General features: G+C 44.8%; 2 protein-coding genes across 4 annotated transcripts; both read left to right on the top strand.

The window, feature by feature from the left end:
- The first annotated feature begins 719 nt into the window (after positions 1-719).
- Positions 720-2,778, top strand: LOC134732394 (tetratricopeptide repeat protein 39B-like). Its single transcript, XM_063617058.1, is given in 3 exon segments — positions 720-817; positions 819-1,914; positions 2,725-2,778. Coding segments are annotated over 3 exon segments (1,248 nt in total).
- Positions 2,779-8,106: 5,328 nt separating this feature from the next.
- GEMIN6 (gem nuclear organelle associated protein 6) lies at positions 8,107-13,776 on the top strand. Of its 3 annotated transcripts, none has more exons than XM_055243383.2 (3): positions 8,107-8,220; positions 8,911-9,057; positions 11,428-13,776. In XM_055243383.2, the coding sequence occupies exons 2-3, from the start codon at positions 8,930-8,932 to the stop codon at positions 11,801-11,803; spliced, it is 504 nt and encodes a 167-aa protein (XP_055099358.1). In that variant the 5' UTR covers positions 8,107-8,220; positions 8,911-8,929; the 3' UTR covers positions 11,804-13,776. The 3 variants fall into 3 exon arrangements, with proteins under 3 accessions (XP_055099358.1, XP_063474202.1, XP_063474203.1); XM_063618132.1 differs by having other exon boundaries at positions 8,154-8,248; XM_063618133.1 differs by lacking the exon at positions 8,107-8,220 and adding an exon at positions 8,278-8,666.
- Positions 13,777-15,122: the final 1,346 nt, after the last annotated feature.

Raw genomic sequence — 15,122 nt, 5'->3', positions numbered from 1 at the left:
TGTTTTGTTTAGTACATTCCAAATGATTTGAACTTTTCAGAAATGCATCTTCTGGGTAACTAAAATTATTTTTTGTTCCCCACTTGTCTGACATAGATGATAATATCCTAATGCTGCACCTTACAGCTGGTTGTTTGTTTGCCTCTATTTTAACAGCAACACCTCAGACTGAGCTTTGTGTGGAAGAAGTGACCTCAATCAGGAGATCAGGAGCTACCCTCATTACAACCACGTCACTCCACTTCCACTTCATATATTTCTCATCTGTAAGTGGGGAAACAAATATGTCACTTACTCTAAATAAAATAAAAGGTAATCAGGAGGACAAGTTTGAAGATGCTTGTGAAAGTATCCCTGTGGCAACAACAATGAATCTACCATCTTCCTTGGAAGAATGTACCACTGGATTGTATTTATTTCTAAATAACAGATTCTCAGATGCAATAAATCTCATTCATCCATGGTCTAAAAACAGTATGTAGCATTCCCTAATGTATGGTATCCTTATGGTTGTCAAGGCCGTCCTGACTTTTGAGCCACAGGATTTACAGATTGGAATGATGGCTGCAAAGGACGCTTTGAAAACCTGTGATAATTTCCGAAGAAAAACTAAAATGACATTGTCTCATCTAGTAAGTAGACAGGGAATAACAGCTATCACAGAAGAGGAATCGCATGCAGAAGTCTGTTATGCTGAGTGTTTGATCTTGAAATCCTTTATGTCATTTATAGAGGATGAAAGCATGCTTGCTTTTCTTAAAAGCGGGATCGGTGTTGGGTTAAGTTACCAAATATACAAAGACTGTCAACAAGTATTAACAGATACCTGACAACCAAAGCAAAGCCCACAAACACCTGGTTGGAGGTATAAAATTTGAACTTGGAGCATTCAATTTGATGTTATCACTTATGCCACCAAGGACACTTAAACTACTCAATATTATTGGATATTCTGGTGATAGAGGAGTGGGCTTGGCTTTGCTTCATGAGAGTGCATCTGAAACCCATATAAATAATATCTTAAGTCTTTTGACTCTACTATTTTATTACAATTATATCTATGTAGCTTTTGGTGTTGAAAAGGTTTACAATTCTGCTACAGAGGATCTCTTCCTAGTCTACCTCCAGAAATTTCCGAACTGTGTCATATTTAAATTTTTTCATGCACGTTCTAATATGTTGAAAGGAGATTTTGAAAATGCACAGCTAAAATTACAGGAGTGCATTTTTACTCAGAATGAATGGAAGCAGGTTCATCACCTCTGTTACTGGGAATTCATGTGGTGCCACATTTTACTGCAGGATTGGAGACAGGCTTACCACTATGCCAATCTACTGTCTCAACACAGCAGATGGTCCAAGGCAATATACATGTACAGTAAAGCTATCATCCTGGCTTTGCTTCCTTCTAATTTTGTGAAATGAGTAAGTGAGGATATGAACTCTCTCTTCTTAAAAGTGGAAAGCCTGAAAATTAAGTTTTTAGGCAGTGCTGTGCCAATAGAGAAGTTTGTTGCAGAGAAGGGTCAGCGCTATGGTACTACAATGGGCTGGTTTACAGCCCAGCCCCTTCTGGAGTTCATTTCTGCCTGGAGTGGTTTCCGAGTCATGAGCAAAAAGAATGAGCTTATTTCAAGCTGGCTATCAATAATCGACAAAGGAGAAGATCTTTTACAAGAAAATCCACACAAAGAGTATGGCACAGATTACATAAGTTTATTAAATTTACTGAAAGGCCTATGCCTGAAACACTTAGGCAAATATTCAAAGGCTGAGTATTACTTTAATCGTGTCATTCAAAAGGAGAAATTATTAAAATATGACCACTATTTGGTGCCATATACTTACTATGAACTGGGAATCTTACACTTTCTAAAAGGAGACTATGCCAGAGCAACAAAAAACCTAGACAACGTAAGAAATTACAAAGACTGGGCCGGGCGCGGTGGCTCACGCTTGTAATCCCAGCACTTTGGGAGGCCGAGGCGGGCGGATCACGAGGTCAGGAGATCGAGACCACGGTGAAACCCCGTCTCTACTAAAAATACAAAAAAATCAGCCGGGCATGGCGGCGGGCGCCTGTAGTCCCAGCTACTCGGAGAGGCTGAGGCAGGAGAATGGCGTGAACCCGGGAGGCGGAGCTTGCAGTGAGCCGAGATCGCGCCACTGCACTCCAGCCTGGGTGACAGAGCCAGACTCCGTCTCAAAAAAAAAAAAAAAAAGAAATTACAAAGACTATTCCATGGAAGCCCGATTACAGTTTACGACTCACATAGCACTTGAACAAACAGCCAAAGAAAAAATGACTTAAACACAAAGTGCGGTTTTGTTTAGTGTAAGTGAAATATCTACAGTGAACAAGTAATTAATAGGTAGAAAAATCATATCTTTGTGGAAAAAAATCCAAGAGGCGGCTGCCAAGAATCTGATCAGTAACAAGAAAGGAATGGGCCATGACTTTTCCCCCTTTCTTTCTCATGCCTATAAAATGCGATGTCTTAGAGGCAAATGAGGTGAAGCACATTCTTGAAAAAGAAAAGGCAAATGGTGTACATTTAAAAAAATTCTCTTCTATGTTATAAATTTGTCAATTATATTAGAGAACATTTTCAAAACCTCAAAAACATTTTTAACATCTCACTAGATAATGTATACAACTCACTATGCTAGGGATCCCAGTGCCCTATACGTATTTTTATTTAATTGTTTTTCTCTCGGCATTAGCGCCATCTTCTTGGAAACCTCTATGCCGTGAGAACCAAGTGGAGGAAGACGTGAATGCACAGGCTGAAGTGCAAAAGAAGAAAGATGAGGCAGAGGTCCAAGTCAACCAGTAGCTTGTGTACCCAGAAACATGGAATGCCAGAAGCTGGAGATGCTGGTACAAGTTGTTGGACTGCATGCTGCTGTCTAAGTGGATCTAGAGCTTCCATCACCATCTGATCATGGAAACCACCTCTGAGACCCACCTTGCTTGTAACCAAAACAGCCCATGATGGTTCCTTGCCCTGGACCTGTTACATTCTGGACTATTTCTGTGTTCACGTATGGCCGAGTATAAAAAACAAGCGTACAATAAATCACCTCTTCTGCTGTCTTAGCGAAGAATTAAAAAATTAAAGAAAAAGACAAATTTCCAAACAATGGTGCACTGAATGGCACAGACTCTGAATGATTTTCGCTTATACACAATCATTTTTATTGGCTTTTTATACCAGAGGGGCTTGTCCACCCTGTGTGATCAGTAGTATTTCTTACCCTTTTTTAGTAAGAAGCAGAACGTGAGTTTATAATTTGCCACAGGATAGAGAAGAAAGCCCTCTCCTTATTCTACACACACACATAAACTCTTTGAAGATAACTGGGAGAGGCCAAGAGGATAGATACACTGGCTGTCAGAGGAAGAGTTTTGTTACCATGAACCCTCCCTTTAGTTGTCCTCCCTAAGGTGTAATTGTTAATAAGACCAGCTCTTCAATATATTTAAACCGATTGCATCTATCCATTGTGAGTGGGTCAATCTGAGAGTAAATAGCAGCTGTAGGGATAGGGCTTGGTATTGTTTTACTTGCCTTAGGGATTGAAAAATGACCTAATTTCCAGGTCATTAAGTCTGGCTAAGTGTGTCTTCCTGGTAGTCACCCTTTGAAACAGAAGTTGTGCTGGGCATGGTGGCTCACGCCTGTAATCCCAGCACTTTGGGAGGCCGAGGTGGGCGGATCACAAGGTCAGGAGATCGAGACCATCCTGGCAAACACGGTGAAACCATCTCTACTAAAAAATACAAAAAAATTAGCCGGGCGTGGTGGCGGGCGCCTGTAGTCCCAGCTACTTGGGAGGCTGAGGCAGGAGAATGTTGTGAACCTGGGAGGCAGAGCTTGCAGTGAGCAGAGATCGCACCACTGCACTCCAGCCTGGGTGACAGCGCGAGACTCTGTCTCAAAAAAAAAAAAAAAAAAAACACACAGAAGTTGCTAGAAAAGCGTATTTTACTAAAAACACATCAATGAAACATGCTACCTTAATACTTTGGGTATCCAAACAACCAACTAAAACAAGATGAGGAGCTGGTATTTCAAGATTTAGCAGTGTTTACTTTTAAAAACATTTTCCTCATAAATTAAAAATAGACTTTGAAGTGAATAATTGTGCTTGAGTTATTCTTTATTATTTAATTAGTATGGTTATAGTGGTTAAGAGGGCAGGTTCTGGCCTGATTACCTGAATTTGTATCCTAGTTCTGCCACTAACTAGCTGTGTGTGGCCTTGGGTCTCTGTATCTCAGATTCCTTGGCTATAAAATAGGGGTAATAATAGTATCTGTCTTGTGGTTTTGCTATGTTAAGATCGAGCTAATAAACATTTATTATTATCATTACTACTACTACTACTACTACTACTACTACTGCTACTACTACTACTACTACTACTACTACTACTACTACTACATTGTTCTGCAGTGGAGGGAACTTTCTTTGAAAAAGCAAAGGTCCTGTTGTTACTTGCTTTGTCAATCTGAAATTTGACCTGTTAATTTACTTTTTCTGTTCTGTTTATTTTGGTCACTTATGAAACAAGAAACTCTCTGCCTAAATAATGTTTTTGTGTTTTGTAAAGTATTTCAACTTCTTCCAATGAAGAGCACATTTATTAATTGGTTAAACAAATATGTATTGAACGCCTACTGTATGCAGGTACTGAACAGTGCTGAGGATATGATGTATGGTTTCTCTCCTGACGGCCTTATTAGGGAGATAGTTAGAAAAGGGTTTTGTTGGCCGGGCGCGGTGGCTCACGCTTGTAATCCCAGCACTTTGGGAGGCCGAGGCAGGCGGATCACTCGAGGTCAGGAGTTCGAGAAGAGCTTGACCAACATGGCAAAACTCTGTCTCTACTAAAAATACAAAAAATTAGCCGGCTGTGGTGCCGGACGCCTGTAATCCCAGCTACTCGGGAGGCTGAGGCAGGAGAATCACTTGAACCTGGAGGCGAAGTTTGCAATAAGCTGAGATGGTGCCACTGCATTCCAGCCTGGGCAACAGAGCAAGACTCTGTCTCAAAAAATGAAAAATACAATAAAATAAAAAGGGTACTAGGCGGAGTTTCCAGATAGCTGAACACATAGAGATTCCTGGAGGGTGGTGCACCCAGGGAGGGCACAGACACTCCACGTCCCATCCCCCATATGCATTTCTTTCTTTCTTTCTTTTTTTTTGAGACAGAGTTTCACTCTTATCGCCTAGGCTGGAATACAATGGCATGATCTTGGTTCACTGCAACCTCCACCTCTCAGGTTCAAGTCATTCTCTTGCTTCAGTCTCTCGAGTAGTTGGGACTACAGGCGCACACCACCATTCCCAGCTCATTTTTGTATTTTCTGTAGAGATGGGGTTTCACCATGTTGGCCAGGCTGGTCTTGAACCCCTGACCTCAGGTGATCCACCCACCTCGGCCTCCCAAAGTGCTGGGATTACAGGTGTGAGCCACTGGGCCTGGTCCCCCATATACATTTCTTCGTATGTATCCTTTATAATATTGTTTATAATAAACTGGTAAATGTTGGATCAGGTAGTGATTGATATAGGAGTATTGAGCTTGAAAGAATCATAAGAACTGGCCCAACATGCAGAAGAAATAGAAGCCAATGGCATTGCTGTCACTGCCCCTTTCTTTTCAAACCATGAAACAAAGATGCTCCGATTAATTTTCTAATGGAGGCAGCTGCTGCTACCCCTGCATTGCCATTTATTACTATCACATTCCTGCCTTGACAGGAGTAAATATTTGTGCTGAGAAGCTGTTTGATGAGATTCAGCATAAGAGCCTCACTTACTTTTTTTTTCTTTTCTTTTTTTTTTTTGGAGACAGAGTCTGGCTCTCGCCCAGGCTGGAGTGCAGTGGCACCATCATGGCTCACTGTAACCTCTGCCTCCTGGGCTCAAGCAATCCTCCCACCTCAGCCTCAAGAGTAGCTGGGACTACAGGCATGTGCCTCCATACCCAGACAAAATTTTGTATTTTTTGGGGGGATGGGGTTTCACCATGTTGCCCAGGCTGGTCTTTAACTCCTGAGCTCAAGTGATCTCCCTGCCTTGGCCCCCAAATGGCTGGGATTACAGGTGTGAGCCAGTGTGGCCGGCCAAGAGCCCCACTTTCTGAAGGCTATGGGAAAGATTATTCAAATTATGACAATAAGAAAATATACTTTGAAGATTATATGGAACCTAAATCTCAAGGAGTAAGGGAAAAGCTGATTAATTTTTGATGTTTTCTACACCTTTGTTTAATAGTATTTTCATTCGGTTTTTGTAAATCTCCCTTGGTTTTTACATTTCCAGGAATTCAGTGTTTACCACCTTGTACCATTTTTCAGTCCTAAAAAAGATTCTGGATCATGCCAGAAGCCAGTTAAGTGCGTGACCAGAAATCCGTAGCAGAAGCAAGTCTTTTGCACTTTTCCACTGGAGGGGTTTGTAGAGAGTGATCTGCTAGATAAAATTCAACCCGGTTTGGTTCATTTCTTTCCAGCTTCTGCACCTTTCTCAAGATTGTACTGAGGGCACATCCCAAAGGACCAGGCATTTTAATTGCCTATACAAGCCAAGCAAACAAGAAATACCTTGGCCCTGTCAGAGGCGTTGGAACCAGAGTGACTCCATTTTGAGTGAGGGCTAGGAAAATGAGGCTGGGACTTGCTGGGCTGCATTCTCAGAAAGTTAGGCATTCCCAGCCTCTAGATGTTTACGGTTAAGGGAACAAATTAATAACGTTTACCACCGGGCGTGGTGGCTCACACCTGTAATCCCAGCATTTTGGGAAGCTGAGGCGGGCGGATCACTTGAGGTCAGGAGTTGAGACCAGTCTGGCCAACATTGCAAAACCCCATCTCTACTAAAAATACAAAAATTAGCCAGATGTGGTGGTGCATGCCTGTAATCCTAGCCACTAGGGAGGCTGTGGCACAAGACTCGCTTGAACCCGGGAGGTGGAGGTTCCAGTGAGCCTTGATTGCACCATTGCACTCCACCTGGGTGACAGTATGAGACTCTGTCTCAAAAAAAAAAAAAAAGTTTACTAAACAGACCCAGACTTGGGAGTGTCCAGATATCCCAATAGCTGGAGAACAAAGGCATTCCTAATTTTGCTTTAAAGATAATAATATTGATGCTTGAAAAATATAGTAATTAAGATAATTAATCCTTTATCATAAACCCTTGTAGCAGAGTGCATCTCCTCATACATAGGACTATTATATCTAGGGTGGACATTTTCCTCTTACTTTCGGGAACATCCTACTCTGTCTATGGAGCAGCTGTTCTTTCACCACTTTACTTTCTTAATAAACTTGCTTTTGCTTTGCACTGCGGACTCGCTCTGAATTCTTTCTTGCGCGAGATCCAACAACTCTCTCTTGGGGTCTGGATCAGGACCCCTTTCCTGTAGCAGCCCTATCGCTCTTCTCCACGGCACGTTCACCTCACATTCATAGAGCTTTAGGATTTACTCTGAGGGTTCATGTGCTTTGATTCTAAGGCAAAAGTGCATTTCCAAGTCTACTATCATTGAGGACCTGGCACGAGCTTTTTCCTCTTTATTTATTTTTATTTTTAATTTTTTTGAGACGGAGTTTCGCTCTTGTTGCCTAGGCTGGAGTGCAATGGTGCCATCTCGGCTCACTGCAACCTCCGCCTCCCGGGTTCAAGCGATTCTCCTGTCTCAGCCTCCTAAGTAGCTGGGATTACAGGCGCCCGCCACTAGGCCCGGCTAATTTTTGGTATTTTTAGTAGAGACGGGGTTTCACCATGTTGGCCAGGCTGGTCTCGAACTCCTGACTGGTCTCGAACTCCTGATCCGCCCGCCTCGGTATCCCAAAGTGCTGGGATTACAGGCGTGAGCCACGGCGCCCGGCCGCTTTTTCCTCTTTAAAGAAAAAAAAAAGATTATTTGAACTGTCCGTCGTGGCAATGGAGAAGGATAGCCCTAGAGGACATGGCGGCTCATTATTATTATTACTACAGAAGAATCTCAGCCCCTGTCCGCACCCTGCACTCGAGGCCCCGCGACTCTCAGACCTCCAAGTAGGACTACAAAACAGAGGATTCTGGAGGAAGGAAGTGACGATCGGCGCAAAGCATGCTGGTCTCAGGCGGGCTCCGCTCAACGATCCTTCCTCAAAGCGTGGTTGCTGAGTACCCAGTGCTGCGAGGGGTTTTTTAACTGGTATTTTTCTCGTTTGTCAGGATTAAACGTTAAGTACCACTTGGTTTTGAGTACAGCCTTAGGTATCGTGTGGCTGCAGGACAGGACCAGAAATCTAAGCTCTAGAGCTGTAGCCGCTGCCCCCTCGTTTGTGCATCCTTCAAACAAATTTTAAGGGGCAGTTGTCATAAATTGGGGGTGCCTCTCGATGGCGGGATCCAGCGGAGACACAGAGCCAGAGAGCGCGTGGGTGGATATCCGGAGAGTTTTCTGCTTCAGTTGAGGAGTGGGGCGAACTCCTTTGATCGATGGAAGGAAAAGCAGAGTTGAAGGATTTGAGCATCATCTGCAGGCCAGAGGGAAAGCGATTTGGAATGTGGTTGTGGATCGGAATAGATCTGTGCCAGATGAATTTCCTCAGACTGCACCCGCGGCAAATCGGTGACCCCTCTGGTTTAGGCCGAATTGTACATATTAACTATTTTCCTTTTCCTGATAAAAATTCTCAAGCAGCCTTTACACGTGTTCTTTTCCCCAACTATAGTATCAGTTCCTATCAGTACATGCATTAATACTTAATTGTATTAAGTAACTTATTACGAACTTGAGGCAAAAAACAGATGTTCTCTGTCTCTAGGATAGGATGGAGATTAGGGATAAGACATTTGCTTAGGTGGAACATATATTAACCAGCACTGGTGGTTGTTTCAGATCTAGCCAGGTGGCAATCATGAGTGAATGGATGAAGAAAGGCCCCTTAGAATGGCAAGATTACATGTACAAAGAGGTCCGAGTGACAGCCAGTGAGAAGAAGGAGTATAAAGGATGGGTTTTAACTACAGACCCAGTCTCTGCCAAGTGAGTATGCATCCTACTTGCCTGAAATCTTGACACCCCTTTGTGCTGCCTGTATGTTACAGACAAACTAAGAAAGCAGATAAATGAAAAGCTAATTATTAATATTTTCATATAAGAATTTTTTGTTTGTTTGAGACAGGGTTCTACTGTCACCCAGGCTGGAATGCAGTGGCAAGATCTCGGCTCTCTGTAACTTCCGCCTCACAGGTTCAAGTGATTCTCCCGCCTTAGCCTCCAGAGTAGCTGGGACTACAGGCATTCACCACCACGTCTGGCTAATTTTTGTATTTTTTGTGGAGACGGGGTTTCTCCATGTTGCCCAGGTTGGTCTCAAACTCCTGAGCTCCAAGGATCTGCCCGCTTTAGCCTCACAGAGTGCTGGCATTACAGGCTGAGTCACTGTACCCAGCCTACATATGAGAACTTAACTGCCTTTGAATCTAAATGCTGTTATGACTATGGATTACTTATCAGACCAGGCAACTTCATAGAAATTGGGCATAGAAATTATTCTTACTATATATATATTTTTTTGTGTGTGTGTGGGGGGGTGGGGGAGATGAAGTCTCACTCTGTTGCCCAGGCTGGAGTGGTGCAGTTACGATCTTGGCTCACTGCAGCTTCTGCCTCCCAGGTTCAAGTGATTCTCGTGCCTCAGCCTCCCCAGTAGCTGGGTTACACATGTGTGCCAACATGCCCCACTAATTTTTTGTATTTTTAGTAGAGACGGGGTTTCGCTATGTTGGCCAGGCTGGTCTCGAACTCCTGACCTCGGGTGATCTGCCCACCTCGGCCTCTCAAAGTGCTAGGATTATAGGCTTGAGCCACCATCCCCAGCCTATAATTTTATTTATAAATACTTCACTATATCTCTTGAAAGAAAAGGACTTTAAGGCCGGGTATGGTGGCTCACGCCTGTAATCCCAGCACTTTGGGAGGCCGAGGTGGGTGGATCACGAGGTCAGGAGATCGAGACCATCCTGCCTAACACGGTGAAACCCCGTCTCTACTAAAAATACAAAAAAAAATTAGCCGGGCGTGGTGGCAGGCGCCTGTAGTCTCAGCTACTCTGGAGGCTGGGGCAGGAGAATGGCGTGAAGCTGGGAGGCAGAGCTTGCCGTGAGCCAAGATCGTGCCACTGCACTCCAGCCTGGGTGACAGAGCGAGACTCCATCTCAAAAAAAAAGAAAAAAAGATAAGGACTTTAAATAAATGTAACCACAAAAACTTTTTTTTTTTGAGATGGAGTCTCGCTGTGTTGCCCAGGCTGGAGTGCAGTGGCGTGATCTCAGCTCACTGCAACCTCCACCTCCCCAGTTCAAGTGACTCTCCTGCCTCAGGCTCCTAAGTAGCTGGGATTACAGTCATGTATTTTTAGTAGAGATGGGGTTTCACCGTGTTAGCCAGGACGGTCTCCATTTCCTGACCTTGTGATCCGCCCACCTGACCTCCCAAAGTGCTGGGGTTATAGGCGTGGGCCACCTCACCTGGCCTTTTTTTTTTGAGATGGAGCCTTGCTCTGTTGCCCAGGCTGGAGTTCAATGGCTCGATCTCAGCTCACTGCAACCTCTGCCTCCCGGATTCAAGTGATTCACCTGCCTCAGCCTCCTGAGTAGCTGGGATTACAGACGTGTGCTACCACACCCGGCTAATTTTTGTACTTTTAGTAGAGATGGGGTTTCACAATGTTGGCCAGGCTGGCCTTGAACTCCTTACCTCAAGTGATTTGCCCGCCTTGTCCTCCCAAAGTGCTGGGATTATAGGCATGAGCCACTGTGCCCGGCCTAGTTACTGTTTTTTTAACTCTAAAAGTTAAGTCTACCCTGCCTTCTTTTTTTTTTTTTTTTTCCACGATAGTCTTGCTCAGGATAGAGTGCAGTGGCATGATCTTGGCTCACTGCAACCTCCGCCTCCCAGGTTCAAGCAATTCTCTGCCTCAGCCTCCCAAGTAGCTGGGATTACAGGTGCCTGCCACCACGCCCAGCTAATATTTGTATTTTTAGTAGGGATTGGGTTTTACCATCTTGGCCAGAGGTTGGTCTTGAACTCCTAACCTCGTGATCCACCCGCCTTGGCCTCCCAAAGTGCTGGGATTACGGGCGTGAGCCACCGCACCCGGCTACCCTGCCTTCTTTTCTAATACACATTTAAGGCATTCATAACTCTTGTTTGATCCTTTAATTGTATCCCACAATGATTGGTTGTAGGCTGGGCAAAAGTTTACATATTTAAGATCCTTAGTGAATGTTTGTTGAATAAATGGAAGCATTCATTGGTGCAGGATTAATTTCAAACAGAGTAGAGTGTCATCTATTATTTTAGTGACCTACTTGGGTTGATGATGCCTCTAAACTTACTTTTCCTCCAAAGTATCGTCCTTGTGAACTTCCTTGAAGATGGCAGCATGTCTGTGACCGGAATTATGGGACATGCTGTGCAGACTGTTGAAACTATGAATGAAGGTGACCATAGAGTAAGGGAGAAGCTGATGCATTTGTTCACGTCTGGAGACTGCAAAGCGTACAGCCCAGAGGACCTGGAAGAGAGAAAGAACAGCCTAAAGAAATGGCTTGAGAAGAACCACATCCCCATCACTGAACAGGGAGATTCTCCCAGGACTCTCTGTGTGGCTGGGGTCCTGACTATAGACCCACCGTATGGTCCAGAAAATTGCAGCAGCTCTAATGAGATTATTCTGTCGCGTGTTCAGGATCTTATTGAAGGACATCTTACAGCTTCCCAATGAGAGGCCAGGAAGTGTGAACATACTGATAGAAAAAGACTGTTTTTTATCCCTCATAAAATGCTTTGAATGTAAAGGCACATGACTGTGTGTGTGTGTGTGTGTGTGTGTGTGTGTGTGTGTAATTCTTTGTTGTTTTGGTAAAATCGGAGTGGGTTATAAGTGCTAATTTCCTTGGGAAATTAATGAACCAGGGCAAGTATAGCATCCCATGCATAAAATTAGCACAGAGGCCGGGCATGGTGGCTCAAGCCTGTAATCCCAGCACTTTGGGAGGCCGAGGCGGGCGGATCACGAGGTCAGGAGATCGAGACCACGGTGAGACCCCGACTCTACTAAAAATACAAAAAATTAGCCGGGCGTGTTGGCGGGCGCCTGTAGTCCCAGCTACTTGGGAGGCTGAGGCAGGAGAATGGCATGAACCCGGGAGGCGGAGCTTGCAGTGAGCCGAGATCGCGCCACTGCACTCCAGCCTGGGGGACAGAGCGAGACTCCGTCTCAAAAAAAAAAAAAAAAAAAAAAAAAAAATTAGCACAGGGACATTAGAATTGTATGGGTCTTTTCTTTTTTTTTTTCTTTTTTTTTTGAGATGGAGTCTTGCTCTGTCACCAGGCTTGAGTGCAGTGGCGCAATCTGGGCTCACTGCAACCTCCGCTTCCCAGGTTCAACTGATTCCCCTGCCTCAGCCTCTCAAGTAGCTGGGACTACAGGCACATGCCACCACGCCCAGCTAATTTTTTATATTTTAGTAGAGACGGGGTTTCATCTGTATGGGTCTTTTCTTGTCATGGGGTTACGCCCCCATTTTTGTTAGGCAAGAAAAGCATTTGGAAAAAAATGTAACATGTTAGATTCAATATAAAATATTATGGTAAGATCATGGTCTTGTTAAGTCTCTTCACTAACTGTATATGTCTGTTTTTAAAAGATTTGTCTTGGCCGGGCGCGGTGGCTCACGCCTGTAATCCCAGTGCTTTGGGAGGCCGAGGCGGGTGGATCACGAGGTCAGGAGATCGAGACCATCCTGGCTAACACGGTGAAACCCTTTCTCTACTAAAAATACAAAAAAATTAGCCGGGCGTGGTGGCAGGCACCTGTAGTCCCAGCTACTTGGGAGGCTGAGGCAGGAGAATGGCATGAACCCGGGAGGCAGAGCTTGCAGTGAGCCGAGATCGTGCCACTGCACTCTAGCCTGGGTGACAAAGCGAGACTCCATCTCAAAAAAAAAAAAAAAAAAAAATTTATTGTGACACAGCATTACCTATTGAATTACTGTTTTCTGTTTTTTTTGTGGGTTTTTGTTTTGGTTTTTGAGATGGAGTTTCACTCTTGTTCCCCAGGCAATCCACCAGTGCAATGGTGCAATCTTGGCTCACCACAACCTCCACCTCCCAGCTTCAAGCGATTCTCCTGCCTCAGCCTCCCGAGTAGCTAGGATTACAGGCATGTGCCACCACGCCCCGCTAATTTTGTATTTTTTTAGTAGAGATGGGGTTTCTCCATGTTGGTCAGTCTGGTCTCAAACTCCCGACCTCAGGTGATCTGCCCGCCTTGGCCTCCCAAAGTGCAGGGATTACAGGTGTGAGCCACTGCACCCGGCTGTTTTTTGTTTGTTTGTTTATTTTTGAGACAGAGTCTTGCTCTTGTCACTCAGGCTGGAGTGCAGTGGCACAATCTCGGCTCACTGCAACCTCTGCCTCCTGAGTTCAAGCCATTCTTCCTCACGCCACCCCCCTCCCAGTAGCTGGGATTACCAGGCACATAGCACCATGCCCAGCTAATGTTTGTATATCTAGTAGAGACAGGGTTTCACCATGTTGACCAGGCTAGTCTCGAACTCCTGACCTCATGATCTGCCCGCCGTGGCCTCCCAAAGTGCTGGGATTACAGGCATGAGAGCCTCCGTGCCTGGCTTTTTTTTTTTTTTTTTTTTTTTTTTTTTTTTTTTTTTTTTTTTTTTTTTTTTTTTTTTTTTTGAGACGGAGTCTTGCTCTGTCTCCCAGGCGGGAGTGCAATGGCGCGATCTCGGCTCACTGCAAGCTCTGCCTCCCGGGTTCATGCCATTCTCCTGCCTCAGCCTCCCGAGTAGCTGGGACTACAGGCGCCTGCCAACACGTCCGGCTAATTTTTTTTGTATTTTTAGTAGAGATGGGGTTTCACTGTGTTAGCCAGGATGGTCTCGATCTCCTGACCTCGTGATCCGCCCGCCTCGGCCTCCCAAAGTGCTGGGATTACAGGCTTGAGCCACCGCGCCCGGCTTTTTTTTTTTTTTTAAAAGAGGGTCTTGATATGTTGCCCAGGCTTGTCTTCAACTCCTGGGTTCAAGTGATCCTTCCACCTTGGCCTCCCAAAGTGCTGGGATTATAGGTATGAGCTACCATGTCTAGCTGTAAGAAATATATATTTTGTTTGTTTGTTTGTTTGTTTGTTTTTTGAGACAGAGTCTCGCTCTGTCACCCAGGCTGGAGTGCAGTGGCGCAATCTCGGCTCACTGCAAGCTCCGCCTCCCGGGTTCACGCCATTCTCCTGCCTCAGCCTCCCCGAGTAGCTGGGACTACAGGCGCCTGCCACCACGCCCAGCTAATTTTTTGTATTTTTAGTAGAGACGGGGTTTCACCGTGGTCTCGATCTCCTGACCTCGTGATCCGCCCGCCTCGGCCTCCCAAAGTACTGGGATTACAAGCGTGAGCCACCGCGCCCGGCCGAAATATTTTAAAATATTTAGGCTTCAGGGCCTTTGAATACAGGCCCTGATAACATAGCTATTTTCCTGCATAGTTGTCTAATAACAAGATGGTATAGCCCAGTGCTTCTTGCACTTTGGCAAGCATCAAAATCAGCAAATATTTAGGTTTCAGGGCCTTTGGATACAGTCTGATAATACAGCTGTTTTCCTGCATAGTTGTCTAATAACAAGATGGTATAGTCCACGTTGGCAAGCATCAGAATCAGTTGCAGGGCTTTTCAAAACAGATTGCTGGACCCTCGTCCCAACAGATTCTGATTCAGTAGTTCTAGTTGGGACCCAGGAATTTACATTTCCAACAAACTCACAGATAATGATGTTACCGTTCCCAGACCACACTTGCAGAAGCAGTTCAGAAACTTTAGGGGAACAGAAAGTTCCTCCCTCACGGCTTCGAAGTTCCATGATCCTGAAAGCAAAATTTAGCACACATCGCCTTTCTCCTAGTGGCTAAGACTCTCCTGTTCAAACCCTGGATGTCTTCAGAAAGCAAATAGAAGGTAAACATGAACAGACTGAAGTCAGCAAGGAAATGACTCTGACAAGATGAGGGAGGCCTTTGAAAAGGAAGAAGCC

Source organism: Symphalangus syndactylus, chromosome 14, assembly GCF_028878055.3.
Source record: "Symphalangus syndactylus isolate Jambi chromosome 14, NHGRI_mSymSyn1-v2.1_pri, whole genome shotgun sequence".
NCBI classification, from domain to species: domain Eukaryota; kingdom Metazoa; phylum Chordata; class Mammalia; order Primates; family Hylobatidae; genus Symphalangus; species Symphalangus syndactylus.
Note: the sequence above shows the minus strand (reverse complement) of the source record. Positions and strands in the feature narration are given on the sequence as shown.

Coding starts and splice junctions, on each gene's coding strand:
- GEMIN6 (XM_055243383.2), top strand. CDS start 8,930: ATGAGTGAATGGATGAAGAAAGGCCCCTTAGAATGGCAAGATTACATG. Junction 9,058..11,427: donor ACAGACCCAGTCTCTGCCAA/GTGAGTATGCAT, acceptor TTTCCTCCAAAG/TATCGTCCTTGTGAACTTCC.